The 16,609-nt window shown below is 37.9% G+C and overlaps 1 protein-coding gene and 1 pseudogene across 3 annotated transcripts; both read left to right on the plus strand.

Annotated features, from left to right (window-relative positions):
* On the plus strand, positions 1-13,277 carry LOC103716654 (myosin-1-like). Of its 2 annotated transcripts, none has more exons than XM_008804750.5 (23): positions 1-904; positions 1,493-1,594; positions 1,676-1,819; positions 1,915-2,065; positions 2,177-2,204; positions 3,178-3,343; positions 3,552-3,615; positions 3,742-3,755; positions 3,843-3,927; positions 5,310-5,413; positions 5,554-5,692; positions 6,692-6,810; positions 6,893-7,045; positions 7,128-7,217; positions 7,374-7,451; positions 8,276-8,434; positions 8,531-8,734; positions 10,082-10,287; positions 10,389-10,524; positions 10,766-10,895; positions 11,022-11,168; positions 11,264-11,337; positions 12,479-13,277. In XM_008804750.5, the coding sequence occupies exons 1-23, from the start codon at positions 572-574 to the stop codon at positions 13,151-13,153; spliced, it is 3,501 nt and encodes a 1,166-aa protein (XP_008802972.1). In that variant the 5' UTR covers positions 1-571; the 3' UTR covers positions 13,154-13,277. The 2 variants fall into 2 exon arrangements, with proteins under 2 accessions (XP_008802972.1, XP_017701094.4); XM_017845605.5 differs by having other exon boundaries at positions 57-904; positions 1,480-1,594.
* A 147-nt stretch (positions 13,278-13,424) lies between these two features.
* Positions 13,425-16,503, plus strand: LOC103718580 (pentatricopeptide repeat-containing protein At2g13600 pseudogene; annotated as a pseudogene). Its single transcript, XR_015974117.2, has one exon. The product of XR_015974117.2 is annotated as a pentatricopeptide repeat-containing protein At2g13600 pseudogene (transcript).
* The last annotated feature ends 106 nt before the right edge of the window (positions 16,504-16,609 follow it).

A 16,609-nucleotide genomic window follows, 5' to 3' on the forward strand; every position in this document is an offset into this window, starting at 1 on the left:
GATAATAATGAGGGCAAAAAGGCGGTGAGCAGTGGAATTGAAAAGCAACTCGGTTCTGCAGTCTCTTTGAAGAAGGCTCGTCGACGAGACCCCAAAAGGCCAAAACCCTCCTCTCGAGTCCCTCATTCTCTCCCATTTCCTAGGGTCTCTCCGCTCCTGGATCCGTGGAATGTCTCTTCGATCCCCACGAAATCTCCTTGTTCTTTGCTCTGGATCCGAGTTCCAGCGCCATTCTCTTCTCCGAAGCCTCTAAAAGCTTCTTCTTTTAGGGTTTCGCAGTTGAGATCATCTCAGTTTGACCGCCATTTTCGATTTAATACGTTTTTTTTAAAATATATTCTGCTTCCATGCTGTTCTTGTTCAAAGGATTGCAGAGGATATCGTTCCGTTTAATGCGTCCTTTTGTTCGAAACTTTTTCTCGATCTTTTAGGGTTTAAAGCCAAGATCTTGCGGGAAATTTCAACTACTGAAGGAGGTGTCGGTGAATCTTGGTTTCTACGGGTAAAGGAGTGTTGGAGTGTTGCAGGAAAGAGTTGTTTTGGTCTCTTAGTGGAGATCGGGGAGTGTCGGATGGCGTCTGTCGGAATGCTGTCGCCGGGAACTACAAGGAGCCCATCGGAGATAACGACATCAGAGATCTTTGCTCGGAAATCGTCTTGGACGCCGCTTATAGTGGAAAACAGCGACACCAAATCTACTGATGTTGGTGCTGTTGCTGAAGAAGAAGGTTTGGAGGCTGCTGAGGCGAATGAAGAGTCTCCCTACAGTGCGAAGAGTGCCTATAGTAATGAGAACAAGCCTTCCGACGCGGATAATGGTGGAGATAATATGGTGCCTTCCCGTTTGCCTGCTACCTCGCTGGAGTCCAGATGGAGTGATACAAGTTCTTATGGTGCCAAGAAGGTAATTTATTTTTTTCTTGTTTTAGTTATTCACTTGCCCGTATTCTGTTTCTACTCTATTTAAGATTTCTTTGACTTTGATCTTCCTGTATATTGGAAACAATCTGCTGCTATTTCTTTGTTTAGATGTGATGGTTGCTCACCTTAGCGCTTGTTCTTGGACATTATTGTACCCGGTGATGTGGCGTCAGGTTTTATACTTAACTAGTTTCTGATATAGCCCCCTTTTCCATGTCGGCAACGGTATCTCATGCTTGTCTTGTGTACCGCTGTCACACTTTCAACAGAACAATTGTCATCTTCTAAAAAAAAAATTCACATTAATTGTCACTGCTTCTTAAAATGTTTGTACCAAAACATGTTTGTTATTATCAGAAAACTTGTTATTCTCCTGAATCACTCTACTGCCTGTCTCCTGTTATGGTAATATTGTAACTGTTGATGTCGACTTAGTCTTTTAGTGAGGTTATTGAAAATTTTATGCATGCAAATTTGGGTTAGTATCATATGATAACAATACTTTATTTTAGTATGATCAACATGCTGTCTATTGATTGCAAGACCTACATGTTGAAGTTCTTTGTTTCAGAAGCTTGAAGCTTGGTGCCAACTTTCAAATGGTGACTGGGCATCGGGAAAGATATTATCAACTTCAGGGGAAGAGTCTATTGTTTCTCTTCCAGAGGGGAAAGTAAGCTTTATTACTGTACTTGTTACGGTTTTTCTTCTTCTTCTATCTTTTTAGCTCATGTCATAATTTTTCATTTTTCAGGTTTTAAAGTTTGACACTGAGAGTCTGTTACCTGCAAATCCTGATATCCTTGATGGTGTTGATGATCTCATGCAACTTAGCTATCTACATGAACCATCCGTGTTGTACAATCTGCAATATAGATACCTCCGTAATATGATATATGTAAGTAGTTCTAGTTGTTACAACTTTTCCCCATTTATTCCGAAAGTGTAAATGTACCATTTATTGTATGAAACTTCTCTGTATTTGCATCTTAGACTAAAGCAGGGCCAGTATTGGTTGCTATCAACCCATTTAAGGAAGTCCATTTGTATGGAAATGATTACATTGAGGCATATAAGCGGAAAACAATGGACAAACCACATGTGTATGCGATAGCAGATACAGCTATTCGTGAAATGATAAGAGGTAACATTTCTAAAGCTTGCATCAGCATTATCGCATATGGAAACAAGGGTATAATTTATGTGTTCCTATGATTCACCTTAACCTCTAAGATTTTGTTTTCATTGTTTGCAGATGAAGTCAATCAGTCGATCATCATAAGGTTAGCAGTTTGTTTTTAATTGCTTTTAAGATTATTGGTTGAAGATGGGGCATGATCACTGAAGTTTCTTATTAGTTCCATATTGAATTCTTGGCATGCCCCTTGTATTTGCATGAATCATTTCTTGTTAAGAATATAATGTAATACAATATTTGCCACTAAAAATGAATTGTGAATTTAAAGAGACTACTGACAATTGTAGCCCTTGTTGTTGTTTTGTTCATTTAAGTTTTATTTTAGACATGCACATAAACATAATTTGTTACATGCAAACGTGAAGCATGTTTCCTTTGGCTTCAGCAGATTTAAGATATGTTAAACAAAAGCCATGTTTGCTCTTTTAGAGTTTTTTCTTATATTTACAATTAGCAGGAAGCGGTAGACTAATCAATCCTACTTAGTTGGGGCTGGGCTGGATTGGTGTGGTAATTAATTGACTGCAAATTTACATTATCGGTACTTTTTACCACATTCTGACAGGAAATAAACTAGGACTGCAGCCATTAATTGCTGCATGAAAGGAATGGAAACGGTTTAACTGAAGATCCATCGATAGCACGTATGTTACATATTAAATGTTGGCATAATATCATGCAACAGTTCTGCTTTCATGTTAATGGCCATCTGGGAATCAATCTAACGTTTGTTAAATGTAAGCAAGTTGTTTTATCCATGTGAGACACATCTTTTACTTGATTTGTGATGGTTTTACTTAGCATTCTGTACAATTTTTTTATTTTTGGTTTTTGTTGTTTGTTCAACTTTTGGTTGTATTATGATTCCTGGTTGTTAGAAGTGCTTTAGAGTTGATAATATAGAGAGATTTTGTGAAGGCTGTAGCCTAGTTTAACAAGGAGTTCTTTCTAGATTCGAATTGGCACGAAATGTGTATAAGCAACATGTAAGTTAATGAAGTTTGGGCCAAATCTGTTTTTTGCCCCTTCCAAAACTGACTGCCTTCTGCTTTTTCCAGTGGTGAAAGTGGAGCAGGGAAAACTGAAACAGCAAAAATAGCAATGCAATATTTGGCTGCACTTGGAGGGGGCAGCGGAATAGAGTATGAAATCCTTCAGACTAATCCAATACTTGAAGCATTTGGCAATGCAAAAACATTAAGAAATGACAATTCCAGTCGCTTTGTAAGCTTTCTATTATTCGCTTTTGAACTGTTTATCTTGCAAATTGCTTATATCTTTCTGTGAATGACCTAGTTGATTGCACTTACATAAAAAGTTAAAATAATATAATATTCTGTCAACTATCCCACGAAAATCATCAAGCTGTTCATCCTGGGAGCACTATCTTCTTTTTTTTTAAAAAAACAATATTTTTTTGGTGTTGATGCAGGGCAAGCTAATTGAGATTCATTTTAGTGAAACTGGGAGAATTGCTGGAGCCAATATTCAAACTTGTAAGTCATATGAACTGGGTCAAACTTTGAGAGGTCATATGCCAATCACCTTTATTTCCTTTTAACTGATTTTGACTGTTGCATTCTTTTTCTGTTTTTGGCAACGCAAATTTTATATCTGGACAGTTCTGCTCGAGAAGGTATTTGATTTGTCTTGTTGCCTAGCCTATGTTGATTTTTTGCTTTATGGTCTGTTATTTATTTTGATGTCTTAATATTTTGAGCAGTCAAGAGTGGTACAGTGTGCACAGTGTGAAAGATCATATCATATATTTTATCAGCTGTGTGATGGTGCTCCTTTATCTCTTAGAGGTATACTGTTCTACTCCATAATTTGCATGTTGTGAGTATTTTCTTGAACATCTCTTTGCACTGTAGTCTGACAATACAGAGTGCTGACTTATCTAAATGTGAATTCAATACTCTGATCTTTTCAAATAGAAAAATAAATTATATACAAGGCTAGAAGTTGTGCTGGATGGTGCATAGTGGGTGGTGGAATCTCAAGACTTGGGCTGTTTATGAGCACAAGCTCCTAAACTGGCATTTGTTGGAGATCAGAGTTTTTTTTATTGTGGGCCTACTTTTGGTCAATAATTTTGATTAGCTCTCTCTTGATTATATCACTTTGATATCTGCATATGCTTTATGCTTTAATGCTACCTAATCTAAGGTAGTTCTAAGTTTAAATAGAGCTTAAAAAGATTTCTAGCATATTTCTGAAGGAAGAAAACCTAAAGTTAATCATGATGATCTCTGCTTCTTGAATGAAGAACCTCCTTGGATTATCAGATATGGGTCATAGTTTGTTAAAAAAAGAAAAACAGAGAAGGTATATCTTGGAATTTTGAAGTGTGTGAACACAAAATGGAAAACAAATGATATATGTGATCCAAAAATAAATATACATGCAGACAGTCTTCGAATGATAATCTGAATTTAAGAGGAAATCACCAATTCGATCCTCCAGAGGAGGACTGTAGTGAAGATACATGTCAAATTAAATTAAATGCTAAACAACTGCTGAAAATTAAATTCCTTTATTCTTGAGCATAGATGCTTTCTCATTTTGTCAATAATGGATGTTACTTTTATTCTCTTGGTGTATTTTAGTTAAGAGCTTTTGTACCATGTAAGAAAAGGTGCATATAATTGGAATACATATACTGTTATAAAAGGCTTGTGTATCAATTTGTTCTCTGGAGCAATCTCGAATTCTTCATGCATCTGACAACCAGCAAGACCACAAAACTAAGCTTTGTTAACGGAATAGTGGATCAGAAATATATTATATCACCTTTTCTGTTTCTTCTACTGATAGCTTTTGTTAGCTACCCACAATAAATCACTTTTATTGTACATATTGATTTTATGAAGTTTATTTTGATATCTTCCTGCTTGGCTTTGTAAGAAGATATTTGGGTAGCTCTAGGCTTCGCACTTCATCTCTTAGCTACATGTTAATTATGCTTTAGATTTGTTTTTGGCGGGGCTGTAACTATTTGATGCATCTATTTGTAATACATTGGCATATAATGACATCTGATAGTCAAAAATATTTTATGTCTATTATTCTGTAAGTTACCTATTTCTTTTGATCCTATACCAACTGATTCCAATTTTATAATATATATTCATCTATTTGCCTACTTAAGTCTCCTTGTTTTGTTTGAGTTTTGCTTATTTTGAAACAGAGAAGCTGAATTTGAAATCTGTGGATGATTACAAATACTTGAAGCAGAGCAGTTGCTTTACAATTGCTGGTGTTGATGATGCTTCGAAGTTTCATTCTGTGATGGTACTCGATCTTGTTGTCCTGATAAAATCGTGAATTTTCCATTGTTAATAAATATGAATATAAATATCAAGTATTATGTATTCTTCCTCATCTTCATTATGTCATTATAATCACATTCTGCCAACTTGACTCATTTTCAGGAAGCTATGAATGTCGTCCATATTAAGAAAGATGATCAAGATGCTGTATTCGCAATACTTGGTGCTGTTTTATGGTTGGGCAATGTCTCTTTTACTGTGATTGATAATGAAAATCATGTTGAAATTGTGGAGGATGAAGGTAAATTCTTTCAAAACATCTTCAAGCAGTTTGAAATGCTATTGTCTTTTGAGCTACTGTTGGAGTCATTGCTTTCTGTAAGGTATTCTGTTTTACCAAAATGATCGATCAATCTAGATGTTGTATATGATGATAGAAGCACTAGTTGATGATGTACCTGTTGTCATGGATTGTAATTGTCATGCCAGCATACTTGATGCAATGATGTCAATTCTGGTTTCCTTTTTTGGCTGCACTTGTTTAAGTGACAGCATAATTCTTCTCAATGGGATGCCTGGAGGTGAACAGAAATCTGAATTGATTATGATCTAGTACTTCAAAATTTTAACCTAGGTTTAAAACATTGGTGTTGGTACCCATACAGGTACCTTACTGGTACTATATTGTACTATTCCAACATAATATGCCTTCATGTGACAGCAGAGCAAATATGAGGGCACTACATGTCAGTATTACTGGTACAATTTGATACAGCCGGTCTGCCTTGGTACTTGAGTCCCTATTTTTAACTATAGTATTTTTAAGAGTTTCTTGGTGATACAGACTTTGACATTTTGTTTAATTGTATGAACCAAATATCTCTTCTGTAAATTTTTTTTTTTTGTTACTGCTAAAGAAAGATAGATCAAAATCAGTTTTAGGAGAGCATATCTACAATACATAATTAACTAGTTATGTAAATTTTGTAGCTTTTGATTTGGAAATTGATTGGTTGAGTAATTTATATTTCTGATTTAATTTTATGCCCAGTGTATAATTGGTTCATTGAGGTATGAGAAATTAGTTTGAAATAAAAAAATGATATGTGAACGATTCTGTATTTTCTATCTCTTTTTGACATTGTTATTTTTGTCATCAAATATCCTTCCTGTAGTCTTGCTTTTACATCAACAAGAATACTTGGATGGTTGAAAATTTCAAAGTCCTCCATTTGCTTAGCATCCACTACTGGTGAATTCGCTTATGTTAAAGTGTTTCTGATGTCCTGTTTTGTGTCAGCTGCACTTACTGTTGCTAAGCTTATTGGATGTGATATTGGGAGTCTAAAGTTAGCCTTATCGACTCGAACCATGAGAGTTGGCAGTGATACTATTGTTCAGCAGCTCACTCTATCTCAGGTTACCAAGCTTTTGATGTAGATGCATTGTGCTATTTTTATGTTAATGTGATAAATTTCTCTAGCTGATGTCTTCTTTTTAGGCAACTGACACAAGAGATGCATTAGCAAAGTCGCTGTATGCTAGCCTGTTTGAGTGGCTGGTAGAACAAATAAATAAATCTTTGGAAGTAGGAAAGCTACGGACAGGCAGATCCATCAGCATTTTGGATATCTATGGCTTTGAATCTTTTGATGTATGGTTCTTTTGATGTTATTATGCATATCACTGTTGTTGCATGGACAACCATTCAACATTGATTTCATGTTATTTTGCAGAAGAATAGCTTTGAACAATTCTGCATAAATTATGCTAATGAAAGGTTGCAGCAACATTTTAACCGCCATCTGTTTAAGCTGGAGCAGGAGGTAAGTTTTCTTTATCTTTAATCAGATGATATACTGAGATTACGATCTTTGCTATGCTTTGGCTTATACCATGAGACCCAATAAGATTGTTTCCTTTATTCTATGATATGAACATTTTCACTTACTGGTTCTCTTTCTTTTTGATCATTTGCTCAGGAATACATCCAAGATGGCATAGACTGGGCGAAAGTTGACTTTGACGATAACCAAAATTGTTTAAACCTCTTCGAAAAAGTACGTGTGCTATTATCTGTTCACTTTATTAATGATTGATTGCCTATATATCACTTGTTAATTCTGGTATGTTATCTTTTCTTGAAATAAATGCCAACAATAAGGTCAATGGAACTGGCAGTGGTGAAGATTATGCCTCTTTTTTTTTTTTGACATGTAATGATTTTATTTGCCCTGAAATTTATTAGACAACTGCTGCAATGTTGAATGATATTAGTCCAGTGTTTGATAAAGATTAGCAGATAATCTCTGGTTAGTCTTCTATTCTTCCAGAGTGGCAACAATTCTTCTCTACCTATGCTGGTCAATGATTATGATTTCCAGTTGTTTTGCATCCAGTGTCATGACTGGTGGCTGCTTTTTGTTCTTTCACAATAGAATATTGAACTCAAATGGTGTGCCGTATTCAATATTTGGGGTTAGCTTTCCTATCTATATCCCAAAACGCCCTGCCATTTGTCCGAATTAGGACAGTTGAATGCCTTTGCACAAATTTTTGACAAATTGTTTAAAATATTGGTAGACACAGATTAAAGTGCATATATACTGCATTATGATGCATTTCATAGAATTGACATCATCCACATACAGTGCAACTCATGCTCCTAGCTTGGCCATATGTCAATTGCATTCTCTTATGGTTAATTTATTTCATGTATAATTAATCATTTGTTTATATGCACGTGTACACTTCTTCTATGTGTTTTAGTCTGCTGTTGCTTTTTTTTTTGTGGGTGTTCAACATGTTATAGAATCTTTTCTGTTTTTAGATAGAATGTGGAATAACTCTTGTTGGTGTTGACTTGCTCTTGTCATTCAATCAGAAACCATTAGGGTTATTGTCTCTTTTGGATGAGGAGTCTACTTTTCCCAATGGTACCGATCTGACTTTTGCAAACAAGCTCAAACAGCATCTTAATTCGAATCCATGCTTTCGGGGAGAGAGAGACAAAATCTTCAGTGTCAGTCATTATGCAGGGGAGGTTGTTGCTAAGATCCTTTTTAAATGTTTGTGTGTGTGTGTGTGTGTGTGTATTGTATTTTTGATTTACAAAATTTATTTTGTCTCCCATAATCAGGTGGTGTATGACACATCGGGGTTTCTGGAGAAGAACAGGGATCTTTTACACATCGACTTAATACAACTCCTAGCTTGTTGCACATGCTGCCTTCCTCCAATGTTCGCATCCAAAATGCTTGCACAATCTGCAAAGACAGTGGGTAATATTTATAGATCTAGTGGAGTGGAATCCCAAAAGCTTAGCGTTGCAACAAAATTTAAGGTAAATGCTTTCCAGGTCTCAAGGCATGTCACTGAATCCAATTAATATAGAATTTAGATTGAACCTGTTGTCATTTACATAGGACACTAGCAGCTATGTATTTTTCAATGTACTTTTATTACATATATACAACTTTTCTCCTCAAGTTAAGAGGTGGTTCGTTTTAGTCTATCTGAAGCTATAAGTTTTACATTTCGAGTGATTTGTTACTGGGAGATGCTAATGGTTCAGTATGGTTGTCTGGACAGTTCTGCTTTTCCTTTGTGCTTTCTGTTTTTGATGCTCATACTTTTCTTGTCTTCTTCTGAATTGCCCTAAGCATGAGAACATGGTGCTCACACTTATTGGGTGATCCTTCTTGATTATAAGAGTTTTTGGTAATCCTAAATGTAACTGGAGATATTTCAGTAAAATTTTCTGAGTTTTTAATATCACTTGCCACTTAAAAGGAGATGTAGCTACTAGCTGCAAGCTAGACATATGTTAAGGGATTGTATAGGTTAGTCCATATTAGATGCAATTGCTAATGTAGCTTCATTAGATGATGCAATTTCTGTACCTTTTGATAACATAATATTTTGCACCATATAATGGAGAGTATGCATTTCAAATAATGAAATTTAGAGCATTTTGATGATGAAAATTTGCCTCTTTGAAATCGAACTTACTAACTTGTTAATCATTTGAAAAGCACAAATATATAAATATTTTGTTGTTTTCAGGTATAATTTTTCAAGAGCTTCTTGTAGTCATAATTGATCGGTGAGGTTGTTAAGCTAGTATAACCAACGGGCTTCATGTATCACCAGGAACTGTCAAAAAAGATACATAGGCTGGGTTTAGCCTCTCCTGGTTGATGATCCTTTGCTTGTTTTATTATTTGTTTTTTTTTCCATACGGATAAAACTTATACAATATGAGAACTTTCACTACCTAACAATCTATTTGTACTGCAGAGTGATAAACTTAGTGCCTGTTTGGCATCATCGTTTTTTCTTTTTTTGTTTCTCTTAGTGAAATACCACATGGAAATTGATGTTGAAGATGGCATTTGCACAGAGCTTCTGATATCTCTTGCTTTTATTTCATTATTTTTGAAATCAATAAATCTTTGCTACAAAAAGCTCTACAGATTTTACATAATTTCAAAAGGGTTCAATGCTACATCTTGACCAGTCTAGTTCTTTTTTTATTTTCATGTGTTTTTGAAAACAAAAACAGAAAACAAAGACCATACCATTTATGCCCTTAGCATTTTTATGTTGCTTTCTCAGTTTTAAGACTTGTGAATTCATTGCCTTTGTGCGAGTTCCTCTTTGAAGTTCTAACTTGGTCCTTGGTTTTCAGGGACAATTATTTCAACTGATGCAAAGACTAGAGAGCACAACACCTCACTTCATACGTTGCATTAAGCCAAACAATTTGCAAGTGCCTGCAACATATGAACAAGGCCTTGTGCTACAGCAGCTGAGATGTTGTGGTGTCCTTGAAGTTGTACGCATATCAAGGTCAGGCTATCCCACGAGGATGTCTCACCAGAAATTTGCCAGAAGGTACAATAATGTTTCTTTAGACCTGTTATCGAATGACCTAAATTTTTCCTGTCACCGTGGTACAGTTTATGCATAATGTTCTTGTTTCGTAATATTGCCAGGTATGGATTCCTTCTTCTTGAGAATGTTGCATCTCAGGACCCACTTAGTGTTTCGGTGGCAATTCTTCAACAGTTCAACATTCTTCCTGATATGTATCAAGTCGGCTACAACAAATTGTTTTTCCGAACTGGACAGGTATGACTGGTACTCCAGATGATGCGAGTCTTCCTGGATGACCATCACTATCTAAACTAGCAACGACAAGAAGTACTGCTGTGATCCTATCATATTGCATCAGATCTGGCTATTGCCTTTTTTTTATAGGAGTACTTTATTATGGAATGAGATTTATAAAACCCTACTCTGACTGTTCATTTCTTGTCCACTTAATATACGACTACTTGCATTTTCTTACTATCTGAAATGACATCTATAGATTGGTGCACTTGAAGATACCAGAAATCGTACTCTTCATGGCATTTTGCGGGTACAGAGCTTTTTCAGAGGTCACCGAGTTCGTTGCTATGTGAAGAGGCATCAGCAAGCCATCATTACATTGCAATCATGTATCCTTTTCTCTGGAATAATTTTAAAATATTGTCAATGAAATGACAACAGAAACACATTTATGAGGCTTCTTTATTATTGTTTTTGGTCTATTGAATGCTTAGCAGAAATTTATCCTTTTGCAGTTATTCGTGGGGACAAGGCAAGGCGAATGTACTCAGTTTTGGTACATAAGCATAGAGCTGCTGTCATTTTGCAGAGAATTCTAAAATCCCAAACTACTAGAAAAGAATTTGTGAATGTTCGTAATGCTTCAATAGTAATACAGTCTGGTAAGAATCTCCATTATCTGTCTACATGCTTAGTGCAGTACAATATAGTTTTGTGTGATGTTCTTACCTTTACTAACTGGATATTCGTGTTATAGTAATTCGCGGATGGCTTGTTAGGTGTTCGGGAGATGTTATACTGAACGCATCAAAGACAGTTGTAGATACAAAGGTACACTGCATCTTTTGATTTATTTGATATGCTGAATGGTGTACTCTGCCATGATGTAATAGCACTGAATTACTGATTTCTTTGCCTAGGAAGCAAAGCAGCTACAACTAAATGTCCAGATCAAAATTTAGCTGACCTCCAAATTCAGAGGCTAAATTAGCATATTAGGATTTTGACCAATTAAAGGACTGTTTCCATATGCATTAGCATAGTTAGTACTGATAAAAGTCTGAACTCTAAATAGTGATCAAGAAATCATGATGATGACCAGGTGGATTTTGCATACATAAAAACGAGCCAAATTTTCTTGTGCAAAGATTATTGGTTATACTGCAATAATTTTTTTTGACTTCTGATTTTTTTCATCTTTTATGGGATGTATGGATGCATCTAGGGATAACTCTCATGGCAGTGGAGAGCCAGCTGAAGAGAAGACTAGCAGGAGGGAGTAAAGGGATCCGGGAGGATCATGGACCCTGCAATCCATCTAATAAAATGATTTCCGTGTGCCGGAGATTTTGGGATTGCTTGATCAATCATTCTCCCCGATCCCCCAAGATGTTCTCTTCTACCACTTTCCTCCAATTCTATCCTTGTGGGAGTTATCCTGCAGATGCAGTGATTGGGCATCTGCAGACCCTTTAAATTACAGTAAAATTCATGCATCAGTCCTTTTATTCTTCTTAGTTTAATAATTTTTGACCAGAATGTTTTTACATCTGGCTATCTGGACCTCTAAAAGGTGAGGTATTTGCATGGGAATATATCTGCTCGTCTCTACTGCAAAGCTAGGAAGTGGAGTTTTGCTATTTGATTTAGTCCTGTTGTTTTTTTAGGTACCCAGGTCTCAACCTAGGATCAGAGAGTTATCCTGAGCATTAATATTTTTGTGACATCATATTTGAGGCTATAAAACTGCAATATCTTATATCACTCTTCAAATTCCTGATTCAACTAATATGCTTTTTGACATATATTCTTTGACTCAGAAATTGTAGGCCAACTCAACCTTGAAGCAGTTCCGTATTAATCCTTGACACAAGTTTCTTGAACCTCTCATTTATGAAACTACAAATAAAATACTTTAATTGTATTTGCATTTAGCTCATTAATTTTGATCTATGATTAAACTCTGTCCTAGGTAGCGGAAACTGACCAGGTGCCAGTCAAGTCATCAGTCCTTGCGGAGCTCCAAAGGAGAATTCTTAAAGCTGAGTCCGCTTTGAGAGAGAAGGATGAGGAGAATGACATGCTTCACCAGAGGCTTCAACAATATGAGAGCAGATGGTCAGATTACGAACAGAAGATGAGATCCATGGAAGAAGTCTGGCAGAAACAGATGAGATCATTGCAGTCTAGCCTCTCCATAGCAAAGAAGAGCCTTGCCCTTGATGGTGTAGATGGGAACTCTGATGGGTCCACGGACCAAAGCTTCTGCACCAATGGGAATCTCACTGGAACCGAAGGCCTAGAAAACAAAGGGCCGCCTCTGGGATCACGACTTACTGGCAGAGAAATGAGCGCGAGCCTGAACATTATCAGCCGTCTTGCCGAGGAGTTTGAGCAACGGAGTCAGGTTTTTCTAGATGATGCCAAGTTCTTGGTGGAGGTGAAGTCAGGGCAGGCGGAGGCAAGCCTGAACCCAGACCGAGAACTAAGGAAGCTAAAGCAGACGTTTGAGACATGGAGGAAGGATTATAACTTGCGGCTACGAGAGACTAAGGTTATAATACACAAACTGGGAAATGATGAAATTAAAGCTGACAAGGTGAAAAAGAAATGGTGGGGGAGGTTGAACAATACAAGGGCTATCTAAGTCATTTCCCGCAAATAGCAATCCTTTTGTTATTTTGAAACGGGAAGTTGTTGTTCAGAATCCATTTATCTGCCATTGCAGTTGTAAAAAATAAAAAGAGCACGGTGCCTTTCAGTTTTTGTTACACCTTCTTATCTTCACCTACAGCTTGAACTCTGACAAGTATAGGAGAGCTTAAGAATCTCCAAACATGCCACTGGACCTGCAACAGGATGATTGGCTACCTGTTGTCCTTTTAGAGATTGTGAATGTTTGATCTGCAGTGTGGGAGATATTATTGCCTACACCGTGTGCACCAGCATAGACGTGTATGCAGCCAATCATTTCTATGGTGGTGCGTCAAGATGAATGAGGCCTACAGAAATCATCAGCCTTATTGATTGCATGCATGCAGGCAATAAGGGCAGGGACTTGGTGTCTTATGGATCCACGTACAATTCTACATCCTCCTAGGTCTCATTAACTATTTATGTGCATAGGCATTGCTTTTTAGCAGGAGATTCGTATGTCCTTCGCATGCAGTAGCACAATAATTTAGGGAGTGTAAAAAAGAGGAGGGGGGAACATCATGGGTTTTTAGCAGGCAATGATTTCTTCCACTTAGGCATCCGGATTAGCTATATAAGAAATCAAATTAGGAAATACCTTTTCCAAATCGGTGCATGTATGTGCTCTCTGGGCAATCAATCAGCTCTCAATTTGGACGTTTAAGTTTTCTTTCAAAGGAAAGAGCACACTTACGAAATAAGAGGGTCCTACTTAAGCCTTTGTGCGTGCCACTTCATATAACGGGCAACTTCGCCGGAACGCTGACCGACCTTTTAACTTAAATAAACAAAGAAATAGAATGCTTTGCTTCTTCGACCAAAATATTTTTAGGGTTCTTGGTGCTGCACATAGAAAGTTTTTTTGTTGAATACATAATTTTTTTTTTTTTTTTTTTGTCTCATCTACTACTGAATGGGTAATTTGCTGTTCATCCACTCCTTGCATCTTATCCGCTGTTTGCATATCGTACCAATGGGATATCCTTTCAGGACACCCGTTCTTTCAAGAGAAACTAAATACAAACTTCATGGAGGATTATACGGAAAGCATCAAAAAGCGTACTTAAAAAAAAAAAGTTGAATGCTCATAAGAGTTGAACAAATAGCGTCAGCATTATAGTAATGGATGTAGCCAACTTCCTCCGAGAAAGAAGCCAGTCAACCCACTGCATGGTTTTGCTTTGCAATTTGAAGGAATTTTTCCGATCCAAACTCTTATACCATTTTGGAGCATCCAGTACTCACATCCCATTCTTCTACAGATTCTCTCGTGCCCAAACGAATTGATTGCTCAAAATTTCATAATGAAATTGCTGGAAGTTTAAGAAAATGACATCAAACCTAATCATTTAGGTTTCGATGATTACTCTCAGTAGAAGAATTCCAATCTCAGCGCCAATTGAGGTAGGCTGCGTCCTGCCTCGTCTCCTCAAGGGGTTTAGGGTTTAAGGATTTATCTGAAGATTTAAAGTAGCGCGCTGGCTCTCCCGCCAAGGCCATCCCTCCCAACTCCCGCTCCGGAGGGTGATGAGTCCGAGCAACCTGCACCACCTTTTGAGTAAATGTGGAACCTTGAAGGAGCTCCTACAAATCCACGGCCAAGCCATCACGCGAGGCCTCCACCCCCGCCTCCAACCCCTCTCCTGCCAAATCCTCAACTCCTATGCCCGGTTCGGCCGAACCGTCGAAGCCCGCGATCTCTTCCTCGAAATCCCCCACCCCGACTTCATCTCCATCACCAGCCTCATGTCAGCTTACCTTCAAACCGATCATCCTCACCGCGCCATCTCCTTGTTCTCCGAAATGCTCGCCTTGGGCCGACGGCCAGATGGCTTCAGCATCGTAGGCGCCCTCTCGGCTTCGGGCCGAATAGCTGATCCAGCCATCGGCACATCGCTGCATGCTTTGGTCTACCGCCATGGTTTAGGCCACGAGACGGTTGTCGGCAACGCAGTGATAGATATGTACTGCAGAAATGGGAAGATTCGGAGAGCCCGGAGGGTTTTCAACGAAATGCCTGCGAGAGATGCGGTCACTTGGAGCAGCATGCTGCATGGGTACGTCAAGTGCGAAGGACCTGAATCAGCTTGCGAGTTCTTCGACGAAATGCCGCGGAGAGACGCAGTCTCGTGGACGGTGATGATCACAGGTCATGTGCAAGGGAAGCAGCCGGTTCGGGCTCTGGAACACTTTCGCCGGATGAAATCAGAGGGTCATGATCCGACACTGGTCACGATTGTTGGGGTTCTCTCGGCTTGTGCTGATATCGGCGCGCTCGACCTTGGCCGTGCTATACATGGGCATATCAACAAGACGAAAAATGTAGGCTCTGATGTTACTGTTTATAATGCTCTTATAGATATGTATGCAAAAAGTGGGAGTGTCGAAATGGCATATGATATCTTTAAAGAGAGTATTTATAAGGATGTTTTTACATGGACCACTATGATTGCAGGATTTGCTGTTCATGGTAGTGGAAAGCAGGCTATGGAAGTATTCTTGGAGATGCTGAGTGCAGGAATTGAGCCAAATGAGGTCACGTTTTTAGCTGTTCTGTCGGCATGCAGCCATGCAGGATTTATAAACGAAGGGCGGAAATGGTTTGCGAGTATGAGCAGAGACTACAATATCAGGCACCGACTCGAGCATTATGGGTGTATGATTGATCTGCTAGGACGAGCTGGGCTGCTAAACGAAGCAGAGAGGCTGATAGAAAAGATGGGTACAGAACCAGATGGTGTTATATGGAGATCGCTGCTCAGTGCGTGTCTGGTTCATGGCAATGTTCGATTGGCTGAGATTGCAGGAAAGGCGATCATGAAGAGAGAAGCAGATGATGATGGGGTCTGTGTGCTTCTTTGGAACTTGTATGCTTCTTCAAATAGATGGGAAGAAGCTCTGGAAATGAGAAGGAGAATGAGGAATAGGAAGGTGGTAAAGAAACCCGGTTGTAGCTGGATAGAGAATGATGGCTTTGTTCATGAATTTTTAGTGGAGGACAAGACGCATTGCCAGCGAAGAGAAATATTTCTGGTCTTGGAAGGAATGGCGAAGCAGTTGAAAATGGATGACAGTGTTCTTTTATTTCAAGAAGCTGATCAAAGGTAATATTATTCAGCATGCACGATACTATTGTTGCATACGAGTTTTTTACTGATTGATTAGTGTAATCTTTTTTTTAATTGAAGATCTGTAAGTGCATAAATTATAACCAATTTTGTTCAGCAGCATCAATGCTTGTAAGATTCTACAAACATCATGCGAATAGCCAATTTTTTCATTATTAACAAAAGGTTATTTGTAGATATTGTGTCTCTTTTTAAGTGCAGCTAGCTTTCAGGAGAATTTACCATCACAAGAGGGGTATAAATGGGCCTTGAAAAGCCAAATTAGTCAAAGAATGTTGCAT

This window comes from Phoenix dactylifera, chromosome 16, assembly GCF_051530095.1.
Source record: "Phoenix dactylifera cultivar Ajwa chromosome 16, Ajwa_hap1_PhDact_Kaust_v1.1, whole genome shotgun sequence".
Classification (NCBI taxonomy): Eukaryota; Viridiplantae; Streptophyta; class Magnoliopsida; order Arecales; family Arecaceae; genus Phoenix; species Phoenix dactylifera.